At 48.1% G+C, this 16,335-nt stretch overlaps 8 protein-coding genes across 8 annotated transcripts; 5 read left to right on the top strand and 3 right to left on the bottom strand.

Moving 5' to 3' along the window:
* Positions 1–626: 626 nt before the first annotated feature.
* On the top strand, positions 627–1,342 carry K444DRAFT_643052 (ankyrin; the record flags this gene model as incomplete). The annotated part of the gene is made up of 2 exons (XM_024884815.1): positions 627–825; positions 897–1,342. 2 exons carry the CDS (start codon positions 627–629, stop codon positions 1,340–1,342), a joined length of 645 nt encoding a protein of 214 aa, XP_024737395.1.
* Positions 1,343–2,925: 1,583 nt separating this feature from the next.
* Positions 2,926–4,127, top strand: K444DRAFT_561064 (kinase-like protein). The gene is made up of 2 exons (XM_024876920.1): positions 2,926–3,090; positions 3,176–4,127. Exon 2 carries the CDS (start codon positions 3,190–3,192, stop codon positions 4,075–4,077), a length of 888 nt encoding a protein of 295 aa, XP_024737396.1. The 5' UTR covers positions 2,926–3,090; positions 3,176–3,189; the 3' UTR covers positions 4,078–4,127.
* A 404-nt stretch (positions 4,128–4,531) lies between these two features.
* Positions 4,532–5,079, bottom strand: K444DRAFT_629437 (uncharacterized protein; the record flags this gene model as incomplete). Its single annotated transcript, XM_024883052.1, has 2 exons — positions 4,532–4,696; positions 4,753–5,079. 2 exons carry the CDS (start codon positions 5,077–5,079, stop codon positions 4,532–4,534), a joined length of 492 nt encoding a protein of 163 aa, XP_024737397.1.
* A 1,725-nt stretch (positions 5,080–6,804) lies between these two features.
* Positions 6,805–7,854, top strand: K444DRAFT_721776 (uncharacterized protein; the record flags this gene model as incomplete). The annotated part of the gene is made up of 2 exons (XM_024888532.1): positions 6,805–6,989; positions 7,247–7,854. 2 exons carry the CDS (start codon positions 6,805–6,807, stop codon positions 7,767–7,769), a joined length of 708 nt encoding a protein of 235 aa, XP_024737398.1. The 3' UTR covers positions 7,770–7,854.
* Positions 7,855–8,752: 898 nt separating this feature from the next.
* Positions 8,753–9,599, top strand: K444DRAFT_528281 (kinase-like protein; the record flags this gene model as incomplete). Its single annotated transcript, XM_024874708.1, has 2 exons — positions 8,753–9,316; positions 9,369–9,599. 2 exons carry the CDS (start codon positions 8,753–8,755, stop codon positions 9,597–9,599), a joined length of 795 nt encoding a protein of 264 aa, XP_024737399.1.
* A 1,777-nt stretch (positions 9,600–11,376) lies between these two features.
* On the top strand, positions 11,377–12,121 carry K444DRAFT_643053 (uncharacterized protein; the record flags this gene model as incomplete). The annotated part of the gene is made up of 3 exons (XM_024884816.1): positions 11,377–11,761; positions 11,851–11,898; positions 11,934–12,121. 3 exons carry the CDS (start codon positions 11,377–11,379, stop codon positions 12,119–12,121), a joined length of 621 nt encoding a protein of 206 aa, XP_024737400.1.
* A 108-nt stretch (positions 12,122–12,229) lies between these two features.
* K444DRAFT_561070 (uncharacterized protein) lies at positions 12,230–14,204 on the bottom strand. Its single transcript, XM_024876921.1, has 2 exons — positions 13,993–14,204; positions 12,230–13,929 (listed from the first exon to the last, which is right to left on the bottom strand). Exons 1-2 carry the CDS (start codon positions 14,070–14,072, stop codon positions 12,366–12,368), a joined length of 1,644 nt encoding a protein of 547 aa, XP_024737401.1. The 5' UTR covers positions 14,073–14,204; the 3' UTR covers positions 12,230–12,365.
* Positions 14,205–15,014: 810 nt separating this feature from the next.
* Positions 15,015–15,988, bottom strand: K444DRAFT_652670 (uncharacterized protein; the record flags this gene model as incomplete). Its single annotated transcript, XM_024885819.1, has 1 exon — positions 15,015–15,988. The coding sequence occupies exon 1, from the start codon at positions 15,855–15,857 to the stop codon at positions 15,015–15,017; it is 843 nt and encodes a 280-aa protein (XP_024737402.1). The 5' UTR covers positions 15,858–15,988.
* Between the last annotated feature and the right edge of the window lie 347 nt (positions 15,989–16,335).

Below are 16,335 nucleotides of genomic sequence, written 5' to 3' on the forward strand. Positions count from 1 at the left end.
ACGCCTATATATTATGCCCCCTCTCCCTGTGCCTCTATTATTACTTCAAATATTTCTTCACTTTGATTCTTCTCGCTCTTTTTATAGGTATAAGGATAAGAGAGGGGAGAAGGGGGAGGGCAGGGCAAGGGGACCTCACTAAAAATTTACGTTGCAAAGCACTAAATTTTTAGTACCTATAGCCTATAATTTAGTGATTGTGGCCCTAAAATTTAGCGATAAGTAGCCTAAAATTATAGGGCTTCCTTTTCCTCGCGAGTCGCATGCCTTAAAGCTCGCTTTTCAATTTTCGCTTTTCACTTTTCACTTTTCACTTTTCACTCGCCCTCCATCTCCTCCCCCCCCCCACCCCCATCCCCATCTACCCCTCTCTCGCCCCTCTCTCGTATATATATAAATAAGAATTAAAAAGAGAGTAATATTTTAAGTAGTAATAATAAGTAGAGGCACAGGAAGAGAGGGCATAATATGTAGGCGATTTTTGGTGGGGTGCGCACGTGCCACAAATCAGACATTGAAGGTCGAAAACCAGATTCGAAAATCGCTTGGTCTTCTGATCCTTACGGCTTTCCGTACTCGGACAGCTCAACAACCGCGCTTAAGGACAGGGCGCAGACGACACAGAGATGGCGCCCAAGCTCTCAGAAGACGAGATCGACGACCTGCTGTACTTCGCGCGTACAGGAGACAAGGCTGAATTCAACGCGTTGAAAGATGAGCTTTGCAAGAGGGAAAACGTGAGGGAGGGGCGGTTGCTGGAGGCTGCTAGGGAGGAAGAGAGTGGGAATGGGATCTTGCATATGGCGGCTGCTAATGGACATTCTGGTACTGTCCCCCTTTTTCTCCCTCTATATTCCTCTTCCAAAACTTCCATCTTGCTAACAGATTGGTCATAGATTTACTCTGCGAACTCTGCAAATCCCTCTACGCACCCACCGGACCCCAGAATCCAGAGTTGTTGAGTATTTTGAACAGCCAAAATAAGGCGGGGAACACGGCACTGCATTGGGCGGCATTGAATGGGCATTTGGAGGCTGTGAAGGTGTTGCTCGAGGAGGGAGCGGATCCGACGATCACGAATCAGAGGGGTCATGATGCGGTGTTTGAAGCGGAGGTTAATGATAAGAGGGAGGTTGTGGAATGGGTGTTGAAGGAGGGGGGTGAGGTGTTGGAGAGTGGTGTTGCTGGTGGGGAGGAGAGGGAACGGGAAGGGGAGGAAGTGGGGGATGAGGATGAGGGGATGGAGGAGGGATCTGGGAAGGAAGATGTGATGGGCGAGGATGGGGTCGCGGGAGAGGGCTCGGCGAAATTAGAGAAGAAGTTGGGAGAGATGGATATCTGAAAGGTCGAATACTCGAACCGTCGACAGCTTTTGCAACACAATGAAGAAAGACCTAGCGGTATCTTGCATGACCTCCGGAGCCGCACTCCGCAACGGAATTCGACATACAGCCAGAAGGGAGCCAGAGAGCATCTCAACTTCTGTCTAGTGGAAATGATCGAAAGAAAATCACCACGCAACAAGAGCTACAGCCGGATTGGCACACCGTCATGGCAGGTTGGCAGGAGACACCTCTCAACTGCATATTTCTGAGGCTCGCCTTAAGGTGATTCGACAGTGGACTTTATCATATCAATTGGAAGAAAAAAATCAAAATAAGAAACTACAATTTCAAAAGCACTACTTGAAGAATGGAAATACGTGAGCGACGTATGCATTTCATATTTGACCGGTCTGATTGAATGATATTCTCACTCTCACCCTTTCCTGCCAACCACGAGCGGCCGATCAGTGCACATAATCGACAGCGGACGTTGAAATCCCAGAGGACAAACTGAGTCGTCAAATTCGAGTTTGGGGATGGACAGAGATAGCTACAAACTTAAGCACAACCTAATTGGCACTCTAGGGTGCAAGCAAATCTAGTCCTGGATCGTCCAGGATTTCTTTCCAAAGACCATTGATGTCAATCTCTACAATCAAAAACGAAGCAACGAATCACTCATGTTGAATGAAGCCACACGGAAAGCACCTTTGGTCGATGCCAGTCATTCGAGAAGTTGCTTTGCTGCGCGATTCTCCGATAGCCAATAAAGCAATCAGGCCTCACCGTCACTCGGGAGTTTTGGTTCAGTGAGTCACAATTCCAACATCAGGTTCTGTTGCATCGAGAATTGAATTTCGTCCTGTCTCGTCCGCCAGTGACATGGAGGGTCAGCATGTATCTTCACAACTGAGGACATTGTTGAAAAAGAGCAGGTTTCTGGGCAACTTCTGAACCAATCTAATTGTTCCCGTCAACTCATTTCATTCCCAGCCAGTCGTTGGAGAGCAATCCTACCCACTGTGGCAAGCTACTGTGAGGCTCTGTGGAATCCCTTCCGCTCTCTTCTTCCAGCCAACCGAGGGTGTAGTACCACAACCATTGGCCCGGCGGTTTGTGTGATTTTGGGTTGAGCGGTTATCTATTTCATTCGCGGGGCCTTCGGCAAGTGGCTGTTTTAGGAATACGACCCTTGGCTACTTGACAAAGGGTTGGACATGCACCAGCCATGCAAGTGCCTTGATTCCATGTTTTCTTCTTCAGAGTATCATTGCTTCTGTACAACGAGGCTCCGTGGTTGTTAGTGGGATGTCAGCTGCCGATATCCCGCGTGCCAGGGAAGCTTTCACCGCTCACTGGCTGAAACCCCGCCCACCCATCCGTTATCCTGCACCCATCCATTATCTTGTAGACCTTGTAAGTGCCCAAACTTTTCTATTCTGTGCGACTGTGGCAGCCAGGGAGCACGTAATGGGCGGCCAACGTGGCCTGATGTGTACCTATGGCAGTCCTACCTAACAGTGCAGAGCCTCAATCTTGGATGTGGAAGTGTTGCGACCTCGAACAAGTTGCGGCTGACTCTTGTCTTATTCATGTGCTACCACACTGTACCAAAATGGCGGGACAGTTCAAGACACCGTCTTCAACCTTCAATATGTTCAGTTCATGCCATCCGCTCTCTTAGGCATCAATTGATTCCCACCTTTACGGATCCATTGAGAGTGCAGCCTGAATGTGGGATCCTACAGCAATTTTTGCCTTCAAAGTATGCATATCACACAGCCCCAGAGTCCCTCAGCAAGTGCTGAGATGAAGGCCTATGGAGACATCATGCTCACGGTTTCCTCCAGCACACTTATCCACCATGAGTTCAACTTCCATGCAGCAACCGGGCTGTTCCGTTGATACTCGACACGTGGAGCCAGTCCCTTACAATCTTCCGGATCGAGCCTCGCAGTCTCCTCTAAGAAAAGACGAGTGGAAGAAGACCTTCTCCTTTACCACAGCGAAGTCAATTGGCCGCGGCGCGTCTGGCACGGTTTTTGCCATCAATGATGCATGGGTAATCAAAGTCTTTGGAAGAGACGCCGAAGCACAATCGTATCTCGTGCGAGAGAAAGAAATCTTCGACAAGCTACAAATTTCAGCTCTTTCTGATTATATCATATTTTGCAAGGAACAATGGGCTTCTGGCCTAGTTTTGGAAAGATTCGAGTGTACGCTACGCGAGCGCTTGAAAACCTTCGTTGCGGGCGACTCCAAAAGCCCACACCCGTCGGCTCTGATGTGGTCTCTGGAGTGCTGTCGAGGCCTTGCTTTTCTCCATGACAACGATGTTATCCATGGAGATATTGGATGCCAGAATGTTATGGTCAGTGCCAGCGGACATGCCAAACTTTGCGATTTTGCCGGGTCCAAGATTGGACAGAAGGATGCCCTGGTGGCGTATGAAATCCGAAGTCAGCATGTGCGCTATTCTGGTCAACAGCCCACAATCACCACTGAGATTTTTGCGATCGGATCCCTCCTCTTTGAAATCTGGGCCTTAAAACCTCCTTACGCTGCTGAACTGAATTCGGTAGTCAAAGAAAGGTTCCGCGTGGGAGAATTTCCCATTGGCAGTATCAGTAATTTGAGCATGAAAGGAGTCATTCATAGATGCTGGCTCGGGGTTTACCACACTGTTTCAGGAGTCTGCGAAGATCTAGAGGCAGTGAAACCAATTCTTGAATTTAGTACTCTACCAGATTAGCAGCATTTCCGCGGTTTGAAATGTCAACAAGAACTCGACGTAGTTTTCCTTCCTGAAGTTGATAATCGGAAGCAAAACCTTGAAGCATGTCGCTTGTGCATATGTGAACGAATCACTTCAAACAAATGAGTCACAAATTGCGATCCATCAATATGTGATCCAAATATTCTGATTTCAAATTGACCGCACCACGCATAAAATAAGCTACGTAGTTTGAAAAATGAATATGTTCTGCTCCTAGAATCAAGAAAAGTAGCTTTTTCGTAACCGTTTCGCTGGGGAATGAAAAAGTAGAGAGTGTAATTCATACAAAGTAGTGAAAGCCTATCCGAGACAACGGTAGAAAAGAATCACCCAAGAAGAAAAGTCCAAAACCCGTCCAGCCTACTTTTGCCATCACTGCGAATGTTGCATGTGCAGGAACGTACAATTATTGCCGCATCGTTTCTTTCTCTCAATATCCATCAGCATGTCTGTGCTTCCTATCACGTTTCTCCTCGTCATAGTATCTATGACTTCGAGACTTTTCCTTTCCGGATCTACTTCCCCGATGCTTGTCTGCTCTCGATCCTTCATCGCGACGACCGTTGTTACGCTCTGCATCTTGGACGGGCCTCACCTATTTCTGGTCATCAGCTACCCATCGGACTTGTTATCAGATTTTGTCTACCGTACCTCAGTTACTTCCGAATAAGCTCGATCTTCTGCATCACCGTATGCATTCAAGGCTCGCGTCCTGATCTCCTCAGCTCGTGCCAGAGCTTTGTCGCGAATATCAACTGCAATCTTCAAATTGTCACAAACGTAGCATGGGCCTAAGCTTCTTGATCCCACAGTATAGTTGTTGTCAGCGTTGGGATCGATCTGGCTGCCATCCTGCTGAGCATCCGCACATCTCTTGCCGTGATCGTTGCAGAGGATGTATGTATACTTGTACCACACGTGAGCGGGCTCAACATTGCAGCGTGTGCTATTTACGGTTATCACTCCAAAGTTGCACATAGTGTTTCGAGCTGGCTGATTTGTGGAGATGCAACTTGCGTTGGTGGATTCGGCTGCGTCAAGTGACTGTGAGATAACCTAGAGTTCAGAAATCTTGCAAAGGCCTTGACAACAGCACAAAACCCACCCTTAAAATAGGGATATCGGACTAGCACCTCTCAGAACATTGTATCACCTGGATGCTTGAAACAAAATCATACAAAAAACAGCTTGGGCCGCTGCGGCCCAACCGCTGCAGAAACCCCTTTCCATCCATCAGCAGAGCCTCTGCAAAGATCATCTCATTCTGCCGAACTGGTTGCCTTGCGAATAGCATCTTGATGCTGACATATCCGGCTACTACTGCGTCAGTTAAGCCGCAATAAAACTTGTCTGGCATCACAAGATATGTGGCAGGGTTCTAGATATCGATTGTTATTTGCGGGGTGGTAAAGGTGGATGGGGGGTAAGGGCAAATGAGTGTGGTTACACGACAGTGATAAACTCAACTGTCGGGGGATGAATTGACCACGGAGGAGGCTGTGAAGTTAGGGGAGGGGTGTGGGAGTTGGTATGGGGCTCTGCTGGGATGCTGGTATGCTGACGTGCGGCTTCGATTCGATCCACGCTTTTTCGGGCATCCATTTCAAGCCGGTCCGGGGCTGAGTCACGCCTATTCATTGCTTAAATGGTCTTCGAAGATATTAATTGGTATCGTGACTTACACCTTCTGCAAGATGAGTCTATGCCTAATGCCATTGCAGATCAATTGGTTACGTTGGATGAGGTCTTCCGCGTGAGCACATAAAATTATGCCTTCGCTTTTAAACTCTTACTTTTTGCTGATTCGAAAAGTCGGGGTTTAAAATGCTTGTTGGTATGATCTCCTTTGCTCTTCTAAACTGTAGAGATGTTGATATTTGCAATTCTGGGCTGAATGTGTGGGAGAAGGCTGTTTTGGCCCCCTTTTCTGAATTTGGCTAGCGTTAAATTTGCCGAGACTCTGGCACTCGCCGCAACCAAGTCTTGGTTACAATTTTAACCCCATTTCTAATATCGAACATTGAACTTCCACGTATTGATGCAATCGTGAAGGGATCCCTTTGTCCAAAGAAGTCTCGATGATGAGGCATCCTGGGATATCCCGGCGGAAAAAGCTAAAGAATATCCGGAGAGTCTGGCTTTGAATCCATTGATGTCCGAAAATTGCCCGGGTCTCCTTGCAATCTAAAATGAGATTATTACGATTCTATGCAAAGAACTTCTCCAGGTTGATCTCTAAGAATTGCAGAATCTCTGGAGCATATCCATTGGGTTCTGTTGAGTGGTTGAGAAACTATCGATCCATCAACGTGGAGACGAACAAAGGACCCCCCCAAGAAGGCTTGCGTCCTCTCGAAATCCGAATGTGTCTGTATTTCTAGAATTGTATCTCCCTCTCGCCTAAGAATGTTCTTTCGTGCCATGGCTGCCGGCCTTGCCACTTTTCAACTAGTTTCTACGCCGCGAGTCCCAGAACTCCATGACAGATCAGCGGAACTTAAAAGACTGCCATCACTGACGTAAATTTGCGAGATGGCTGTGGATTTTCCTCAATTATAAATACGGTTGTCTTGATCGGTGGGATAATTTCGAACGCAAATCCATATGAGGCGGCTGTCGTGGACGGCGCAGGGGTTTTCCTGATGCCAGGACTCACCGATCCGCAGGCCCACGTCACCTATTGTTCATACTTGACGACGCTGCATGTACAAAAGTACTACAGTATTGGGTATAGAGACGTACCTCTATACTTCAGTCGGTATCCGTGAAGGAAGTGATGTTACAGCAATGCAAGTATCTGGAGCAGCCGGAACAGTCAACGGATCAAAAATCAATCTCGTGCCAGGTTTCCCAACCAGCTCATTATCGCAACTCCCGCTGCGGGAAAGGTATTTATTTTTGCAAGAGTGGCTGAAGGGGTAGACTACATCAAGTTCCTTCACCTACTGGAGCCGGGTGGCATAACAATTGCAGTTGTAAGTCACATGTAACCTACTCTGCTTTGCGACTACTAATACTTGCCGCTAGGTTGTAAAAGCTGGGCATGTGGCAAACAAGCGACTTATTAGTCACGCCACGACTTACGCAACATATGCGCTGAATCGAATAATGGTACTCTATCGGGAACCACACCATCCTCCAACAGTGGTACTTGGCGGTATCCGGAGGTCAACTTATTCCATGGCATAGCATCTCCCAACACTGACGCCTCAATTATTCCCGAGTTTATTGGTAGCAATAGCACTCAACCATGGAGGATTCAGCTTCCCTATGCCGGTGGTGTTTTGAGACCCAATTGGTCCGTTCCCAACATCTGTAACAGAAGTTCATTTCTTGGGAATTCCAACGGCAACAATGGCTTTGGCGAAAGTCCCAGCAGCGGCTCGACGTCTGGAGGACCCCCTGATAGGAATACCCCAGCAGACGAAGCAATTTGGAGAAAATGGGCTGCGATCGCTGGTATCCCTATCGAACTAATTGTCGAAGAGTTTAATCGAGCATACTCTTGTCATGATAAGAGTGTATTCGTGTTCTTCCGACAAGAGTTGCGCGTAGTCTTCCTCACTGCTGGCGCCTCTGACGCTGATGCTTCAATCGCCCGAGAATCTTTCTGCTTTTGGGCTCTTGAGAAGTACGTGGCCCAACGTTTGGCTCCTGTCTCCACTTGAGATCGCTGCTCGCTTTCCTTTCGAGCATAATCACTAAAAATGTGATTCTCCCTTTTCATAACAAATAAAAAATCAAGAAAATGTCGAGATATACTACCCTTAGTTCAACAAGTAAGTTGTGCTTGCCAGACAAATCTTAGCTATTATATGAGTGATTCTCGAAAAGACGCTTATCTCCCCCTTCGCACTGCTAGCTTCTATACAAGAGCTGCAGCTATTACTAGGTATAAAATAATTCCGGAAAATTTCTATATAGAAGAGGTTCTAGTATATCCATGAGAACAAGGTATGTAAATGTCTCTCATCATGTAGGATTACATTCAAATTCTGAGCTTTGAGCTAGATATTTCAGAAAGTGCGAACTTTTGTGGGACAATTTGATATAGGTAGGTGGGCGCAAAACTTTAGGGGGTGCGTGAGAAGAGTAAGAAGCATATCTTCCAGCAACCGTGAGGCTCACTGTCACATCTTCGGGCGGAAGCGTGCCCCAACCGTTCAGGTCTCCAGCCTCAAGTGGAATGCGATAGGGCTGGCGCCCCGTAATTCCCCAGCTTTCATGCAGCAGAACATGATCTTTCCTCGCTAGCTGGGCGCTATCAGCTAATGTATGTGCTGTCATTTGCTGCCTTATAGTTGGTCACAGGGTGCATTTGGCCACGAATGCAGTCACTCTGCATTGCATATCAAGCGATCCCAATGATCGCCTCCGTTGAACACGCCCAAGAATTTGGGCGCTTGCAGCTTCTCCACCCGCCCACCTGTTTAAATTGACAGTATTTCTCTTTTCACGATTGAAGAGTCGTCCATGAAGCCTTCAGGTATCAACAGTCATTTAAGCTTGTCGTGAATGCCTAACTCCACATATTGTCTCTCTACTACTTCTCGTCGACCCCCTTGATGGCTTGGAGTTGGGCAACCTGCATCCAGTCTTGCCTCCTCCAAGCATCCCTGATTCCTTCCACTTTGAAAGCGACACACTACAAATGATTGTTCAAAGTCTTTCGAAAACTGATGGCAACTGGAAAGAGTCGTTCAGTTTCTACGATGCTCAGAGCGTAGGGAGAGGGTCCTCGGGATCCGTTCTCGCAATCAACCAGGATTTGGTGATCAAGATTTTCTCGGAGGATGAAGAGGGGCAACTTGATTTCGACCGAGAACGAGAGATTTATCACGAATTGCAAAGAGACGGAGGATCACGATATATCGTGAAGTTTCTGGAAGTTTGGGAAGATGGTTTGGTGTTGGAACGTCTCAAAAGTTCCCTTCGATTTCGTCTCCGGGAGAAGTCTCTACCGAAGTTTACTGTTCGTATGCGGTGGCTTGTGCAAGCCTGTAAGGCACTCGGATTCTTACATTCTAGAAACATTATGCATGGGGATGTTGGATGCCATAATCTATTGGTGGATAAGAAAGGCCACCTCAAACTCTGCGACTTCGCGGGATCTAAGAGGGCAGGCGAGACCGCACGAATTTGCTACGAAATTCGAGGTCAACATCCTGACTATCGAATTGGCCAACCTACGGCAAAAACGGAGATATTTGCTCTTGTAAGCTTCGGCTATGCAGTTGGTCTCTTGCCTTGACTGACAACTTCTACAGGGGTCAACTATATTCGAGATCTATACTTCGCAGCCCCCATATGCGGAGAAGATAGATGCCTTAGTACGGAGGAGTTTTCAAGAAAGAGAATTTCCTCTGTTGCAGGTTGGCTGTCCTGCCATACGTGCTATCATTGAGAAATGCTGGATGGATGATTACGACAAAGTTTCTGACGTTTGTGCCGATATCCTGGCAGCCCAGAGAGCCCACCTCCTCTCAAATCGGGAATGACTCTTATCAATTGTCTTTTCATATGACTTTATCTTCTCAAATTTTGTATGGACGTTTGGGGAACCCAGATGGTGCAATAGGCGCACGCCCAGTCTAGGAGCTGGTCAGGTCATTCTAGAAGCATATGTTGCCCAGCTGTACACTCGAAAAGGGAGCAAAGAGATGCTAAAGGGCATTGAATGAGCTCGAATTTGTTCATAGCGAGCAGAACATCAACGAAATAGTCTAAAATATATCGCAGAAGTGAACCTCTTCGCCAATCCTCGAATCCAATCCTCTGTCAATCTAGTCCTACATTCTCATCCCAAAGGCAGGGACCCCGGAATCTCCAATATCTAACATAATAAACACGCGAACTCCGAACAATTAACCTCCACCCATGCAACGCCCTCTCAAGTAATCAAAACTCCTCCACCCCTCGTCCATCAATCGTCTTTACTTCCGGTGTCTAGGTTTATCAAAACGCTGCCTTGTATTAGTATCTCGCATCTTTTGTTTGATCTTGGAAACCTACATAATGTGTGATCATAGTCGAATTCCCAACGGCCCTCTGATATCTCGCCTCAGCCTGTCTTATGGTCTCATCGTAATCCTTTCGTGCCTGGTCTAGAGTCTTGCAGACAGGGCAAGATCGATTACTCAAAGAACCTTGCTCGATGGCTTCGCCATTCCTCCCTACAAACTCATCACACGGTTCCCACTGCTCCGACGGTGATCTGATCTTCTTTGCCCATCTACACGGCCAGATCTCCCGATCCTGATACTGATGCGGGCCTTCTGGTGTGCCGTAATTCTTGCACTGGGCTGTATACAGCAGTGTCGCTGCCCACTTACACATCGTCGTTCTTGGAAAGGTGTACAAGCAGGGATTGGTTGTGGTTTGTTCGAGTCTCTCGGGCGCTGATTGCTGAAGCTATACTCGGCAAGATGCTCTGGGAATGATAAAAGAATGTGGATTCTAGAGAATCTTGGCTGACTGTCGGGCGTCATATACTGGCGTGGCAAATTCTTCACCGAGTGTGGGCGGTGTAGGCACCGCTGCCTGATTATGCAAGCCCTCCTGATCATTTTGATTGCCCAGCCTCGCGGGGGAACGTCATATTTGCTCACGCGGTGGGCAGTCTGCCCTGCCATTCTGCCTAACTCATATTCGCCTTCCACTTATGACTCTAACAAGGCTGAACATCGACTTTCTTGTTGGCGGCTATTTGGAATTACTGGCTCATGTGAGTTGCGAAGCGAGAGACCAGGGAGCGAGAGCGAGATTGCCAATAATCTCAAACGACCAGTGGGCTCACCAAAGTCCGTTTTTGTCTTTGGACCTGAGCAATCGCCGTTCTAACTTGAGCCGAGGGTGAGTGTTCCCGAGTCCTGCCTTAGCATCCTGAGTACTATAGGTAGGGATCTATTTTGGCACCCTGGCGGCCTATTTTGACTCCTTGTGACACGGTTGTGATTTCTTGGAAAATTCGGCAAAGCAGGGAATCCGTGTTGGCTTCTCTTAATCCTGCACCGATTTTCCCAGGAGCCGAATTCGAATCCGACACTAAGCTTTATATTTAGCTCCAACACACACCTTTAAACCTCCGAAGATGCCGGGACGGTATCCGTTCTCGATCCCCTGTCAAACTTAAGAGGGTCTTTACTTGAGCCGATTTGGGTTACCTCTGGCTTGGTCTCTACATTAGTATGTTGCCTCCCCTCATCCTTAGACATGAGGCCTCCAACTAGCGCAGCTCTTCTCGCCATCTCTATTTTCCAGAATCAAGTTTGCAAAATGCCGCTAGTTGTCCGTCCCGTGGAGCATGCAGATGTGGCCCAGTGCATCGAGATCCGCGTTGCCAGCCTTGGATCTCTCGTCATTGGACGCCCACCGCCGTATCCAGGCTACGTCCAAGAGGCTGAAACCTCCGCCCACAGAGACCTTGACAAAAAAAGCCCCCATGTGCGCCATCTGAAAGTTGTGGATGCCGAGAACGAGGCGGAAGTGATCGCTTATGGGAAATGGGAGGTCTACCCTCGTGGGCGCCCAGACCTTGACAAGCTAGGCCAACCGATGGATGACGCAGACAAGCAGGTGGATCGGTACGGGATGTTGAGAGAGGCTGCTCATGAGTATTTTTGCAGTCGAAATGGGGTGATGGGAAAGCATCCGCATTTACGTAAGTCGTGATTTTTGTTACACAAAGTGATGAGCGAAAGAAGAGAGGAGAGCAAAAAGATCTCAAAGTTTACAGCTTCAAACACACAGTCTTGGCTCTCTTGGTGACAGACAGCCAGCACAGACAACGAGGTGCTGGTAGCCTGTTATACAATGGGGGGTTGAGCAGTCAGGTGCAACTGGTCTTCCTTGCTATCTTCAGGCTTCTGAACAAGGACGGCGCTTGTATGAACACTATGGATTTCAAGAGATCGATACGGTCGAGTACAATCTTTCGGACTATGGACTAGAAGGAGTTGAGAAAATGACGGAGATGTTAAGAGAACCGGGTACAAAGTCTGCAGCTGAGGCCTCAATTTAGGGCAAGCTATACATCAACTATCTTCACTTATTATATTAGTATATATGGAATCTTAGTTTAAGCAATCCCTGTCGCATGACAGGTGATGTAATCGTCAGGCTGTCGACGCTGAGCAATTGATTGAATAGTGCGCTGAATACTGACGCTTGCCTGGACCCGGCAATTTGTGTAACTTGTAGAGGTGTAAATGAAAAGGAAGTACAAATTGGGTATCATTATTAATCTATGAACGCGTTCCTCGCCGTTACCAAGTAATCAACGCCTCCCTGATATCCAGCTTAGTGTACGGATTCCTCACACCCTTGCAATACTTGATCACGCATTCCTTGTCCTCCAACACAGGAACCTTATTCAGAATACAAATCCTCGCCGACGCAGGGATTTCCCTGGCGCAAGAAACTTCTCCCAGTCCAGCTTCCTCCTCCGCAATAACATACCTTGCAATCGCAGCCAGCATCGCCGAATCCCACATTCCCTCCCTCCTCGGTGAGTCTTCAAGAAGTTCCAGTGCTCTGCGTCGGAGTTTAGGATCTCGGCATCGCGTTGAACAGTAATGCAGTGGTGGCAGGATATTCATCTCGAAGGAGTAAAACGGCGTGTTCTTGTTTCTGGCAGTTGACTGGGACTTAATGAGGGACTCTGCTAACGTGATGACGCGTTCGAATTCAGGGATGTATTTGTCGTATTCCAGGTCGTGGTTGTAGAGCGACGCAGCTTTGATAATCGTAGTGCTGGTGTACAGAATTTTGAGCATCAGGGCGCCACGGATATCCTTGGTGTCCAAGTTGGGATTCTCTTTCAAGTAGAGATTCAGTGCATCAAGCCATTGTTGCAGGATACGGCTATGTTGTGTCTCGATCTTCAGAATTTTCTTCAGCACCACGCCTGGAATCTTGGGGATCGGATCGTCAGGTGAGGACGGTGGAGGACCAAAATTCGATTGCGCCATCGGATTGTTCACCATCCAGTACATCATGTTGTGTGCCCCATTGTTGCAGTAAAGCATCCAGTGTACTAGATCAGCCAAGTGGGTGTTGGCGTCACTCAGAGATGTAAATCGCGTGGGCATATTTGGTTCCGCAGTACTCGAGCAAGGGTTCACTTCTCTGAGTGATCTTGAAGTAAGATATGTCGTCGCTTGTATATCGAGTCGTGTGAATAGAGGAACAAGCTCCTCTTCGAGAAATTGTCTGGTAGGCCGGGATACACAGTCGGAGCTGAGCACTGGCTGGTGCTCGTCATCATCATGGAGCCAGGATGCTAAAATCTTCAGCCCACTTTCAAGATGTATCAGAGCTGCCTCGTGATTGCCTTGGAAGGTTTCGAGGCATATGAAAAGTATGCAGGATAGGAGAACTGATTCCCCGGATTGAGGCGCTCGTAAATAGCCGATGGCTTTGTTGGATTGCTGAAGGGCAAATTGTTGTCGTGTGACTCCGCCCCGTCTCAAGTGTCCTGGAGATTCTCCTCCATAGTTTTCGTGAGCAGAGCCGAGAGCAACGACTGCATGGAAAATCGTCGGATCATTATGGCTGGCTTGGAGAATCAACTTGTTCCAAAAATCTGATGGCAAAAACCCCGCTATCTCGGAGGCTGTCTTGGTAAAGAAATATTGATAAGCTCGTCGCTCCTGGTCGTCACTGCATGGGAAACTGAATGGGAGACGGGCGATCGGATCTAGGAATACATTGCGATCGAGAGGCACCAGAACGTCCTTCCCTCTCCCTTCATAGCCATCACATTTCCGTCCGGTTTTGGTACATTTCAGGCACGCAGGAAAGCCTTCATCGCACTTCACACGTCGCTTCCTTAATCCAGGTTAGCCAGTGGAACGCGCGTCACGGAAAGGGAGATGGAATAGCAACACGAACTTGCATGTCCAGCAGCCCGTCTTCACCTTGGGCGCTCGCGCCCGTCTCTTTACTACCGGGACAGTCCGAGGAGATTTCATGGGATCGAGTATCGTGCTATCAATCAACTCCCAGCAGATGTCGGGGGGAGCGGTGAGGTACCCTTGTACCTTAAGCTTAAATCACTCTGCCGCATGTGAAATGAGGAGGTTGCAGGGTAGTGCGGGGGTCAGCTGAGAATTGGGAAATATTGAAATGGAGACGAGCCAATCATCCTGTGGGCAAACGCACCGTTGCTGTTTTGATATGCATTGCCAGGGGCGTCGATCCTCCTCTGATGTAGCTCGCCCGCCTAACCTCGATTGGCGGATGAATTTGGGGGCCACGCCTGAAGTTCCCTCGCGAAGGAGAGAAGGAACGGGCTGATAAGGCTGGCGGAAAAGCCCCAAGAAGCCCCTCTATTTTTAAGCTTAATTGCGCTCCACGGTGGAGCCCTTGGCATAAGACGTGTGGAGGACTGCCAGCCACAAGAGCTTGGGGTACTGGCCCAAGGCGGAGGATCTTCGCCTGACACGCTGCATATATTGATGAAACAGGTTATTTGTAGCTACAGACCAGGAAGAATGGTTCCTTGCGGGCAAGAGAGTGAGTGAGTGCAACTATAACCCACGAATACTAGTAATTCCAACAGGGAGGTTCACGTTTTCGGCCACGCCTCCGTCCTTCCCTGGCCCGGATCTCGCTTACTCACGGCCACCTCAGTCTGTCCGATCCGCTAAATTATGTACGGAAGTACTCTATGTCGTTTGGTGCCAATCGGGGAGCCGCAAAAGCTCCGCTGTGTAAGGATACTAGACACAGTGGTGTGGGAGTGCAACGATTTGCTCGAACACATTTACTAGTCGAGGGAACTCCCCTAGTTACCACAATAGGACTGAGCAATCAGGTGACAAGCCGAAGTATGTTAAAGAACCATGGCCTGTAAGAGGTAAAGAGCGGTTACAACATGAGTTGCAAGCAGCACCAGTCTCTGTCTCCTTTCATCATTCGCATTTCTTCGCAAATGTCACCTTGGTATATGCCAGACAGAAACCTGCTCGCTCAATGTTCCTAGAACTAACATTGGCAGGTCGAGCCCCGCTAGAGGCAATACCAAAACCTGCTCTTCTTGCATCAGATAGTCGTGCACGTAGTAGGGCAACTTGAACTCCTCGTCCTCGATACTCGGGCAAGGTACTGTCAATATACAGATGGGCAACTCCTCCTTTTGACGTCTCGATCAGAGCAAGACCCGCGGATCCCGCAATTTTTCCATCGATAGTTGCGAAATATATACGTGTGTCTGCTCGTGATGCTGCTATGCGAGCAAGCGTCTTAAGAAGCAATTCTGGTCGCCCGCCGTCACTGTATCCCGCCAACGAGATGTCGGGGAACTCGCCAAGGCGTTCAGAATTGACTCTAGATATCTTGATCCTCGAAGCCTCCAAGCTACCTGCTCCCACTAGATCGTTATCTGTGAGAATTCGAACATAGTTGTTGATGAATCCATTGACGGTGTATCCATGAGTAGACAAGACTGGAAGTGTCGATGCATCGGCATGTGGGCAGAGGTCAATTTCGGTATCGATGCCCTTATTCGAATATGACTTCTCGATAGCCACAAGTTCTTCACTAGAGACTGTCCCTCCCACCCCAAAGCCAACGATATGATTCAGTTTGCGTCCAAACGAAGGTAAAGTGAATCCTGCTACACCCCCACCAACGGACAGCGCGGAAATGTCTTGGCCTGGAAAGAGTTGACTGCATGCTTCCACTTGCCGAGTCAAGTGAAGCACATCTGCCTCTTCAAGCCTCTGAGCCATTTCGACTGTGGTGAGCATCATCATTACTTTAGAGGGCGGGGAAGGGAACGCTTAGCAAGAGGGTTCGTTCGTTTTCGGAAATTTGAAGCCAAGTTGTGATGTGGTGTTACGCAGGTGGCTGAAAGTAATTGTTTATGGACACAACATGAGCGGAGACACAGAAAGTCCTGTGCATTGAAGTGAGTCATCGTGCAACAGAACTTAGTATGGCTAAACCGCCGGTATCGGAGCATATATTTATGACAGACACGCATGGCCAACTGTTGGCCTGTTGAAATAGCTCTCAACTTGGACTATCCTGTGTAAAACCCTTTCAATTACAAACCTCGAGTGCTCACACCCTAGGAATAATTTAAAACTTGAGCCATTGATTGATGGAGCATCGACCAGGTGGTAAATTGATGTTAATCTTGATAATGTCCAAGTCATGTACAGAAGTCTCGAAAGCCCTGTTGATATAAGTTTTGAGATTTGCTGCATCATTTAACAGGGAATTTATCAA

This window comes from Hyaloscypha bicolor (genome assembly GCF_002865645.1).
Source record: "Hyaloscypha bicolor E unplaced genomic scaffold K444scaffold_60, whole genome shotgun sequence".
In the NCBI taxonomy this organism is placed as follows: Eukaryota; Fungi; Ascomycota; class Leotiomycetes; order Helotiales; family Hyaloscyphaceae; genus Hyaloscypha; species Hyaloscypha bicolor.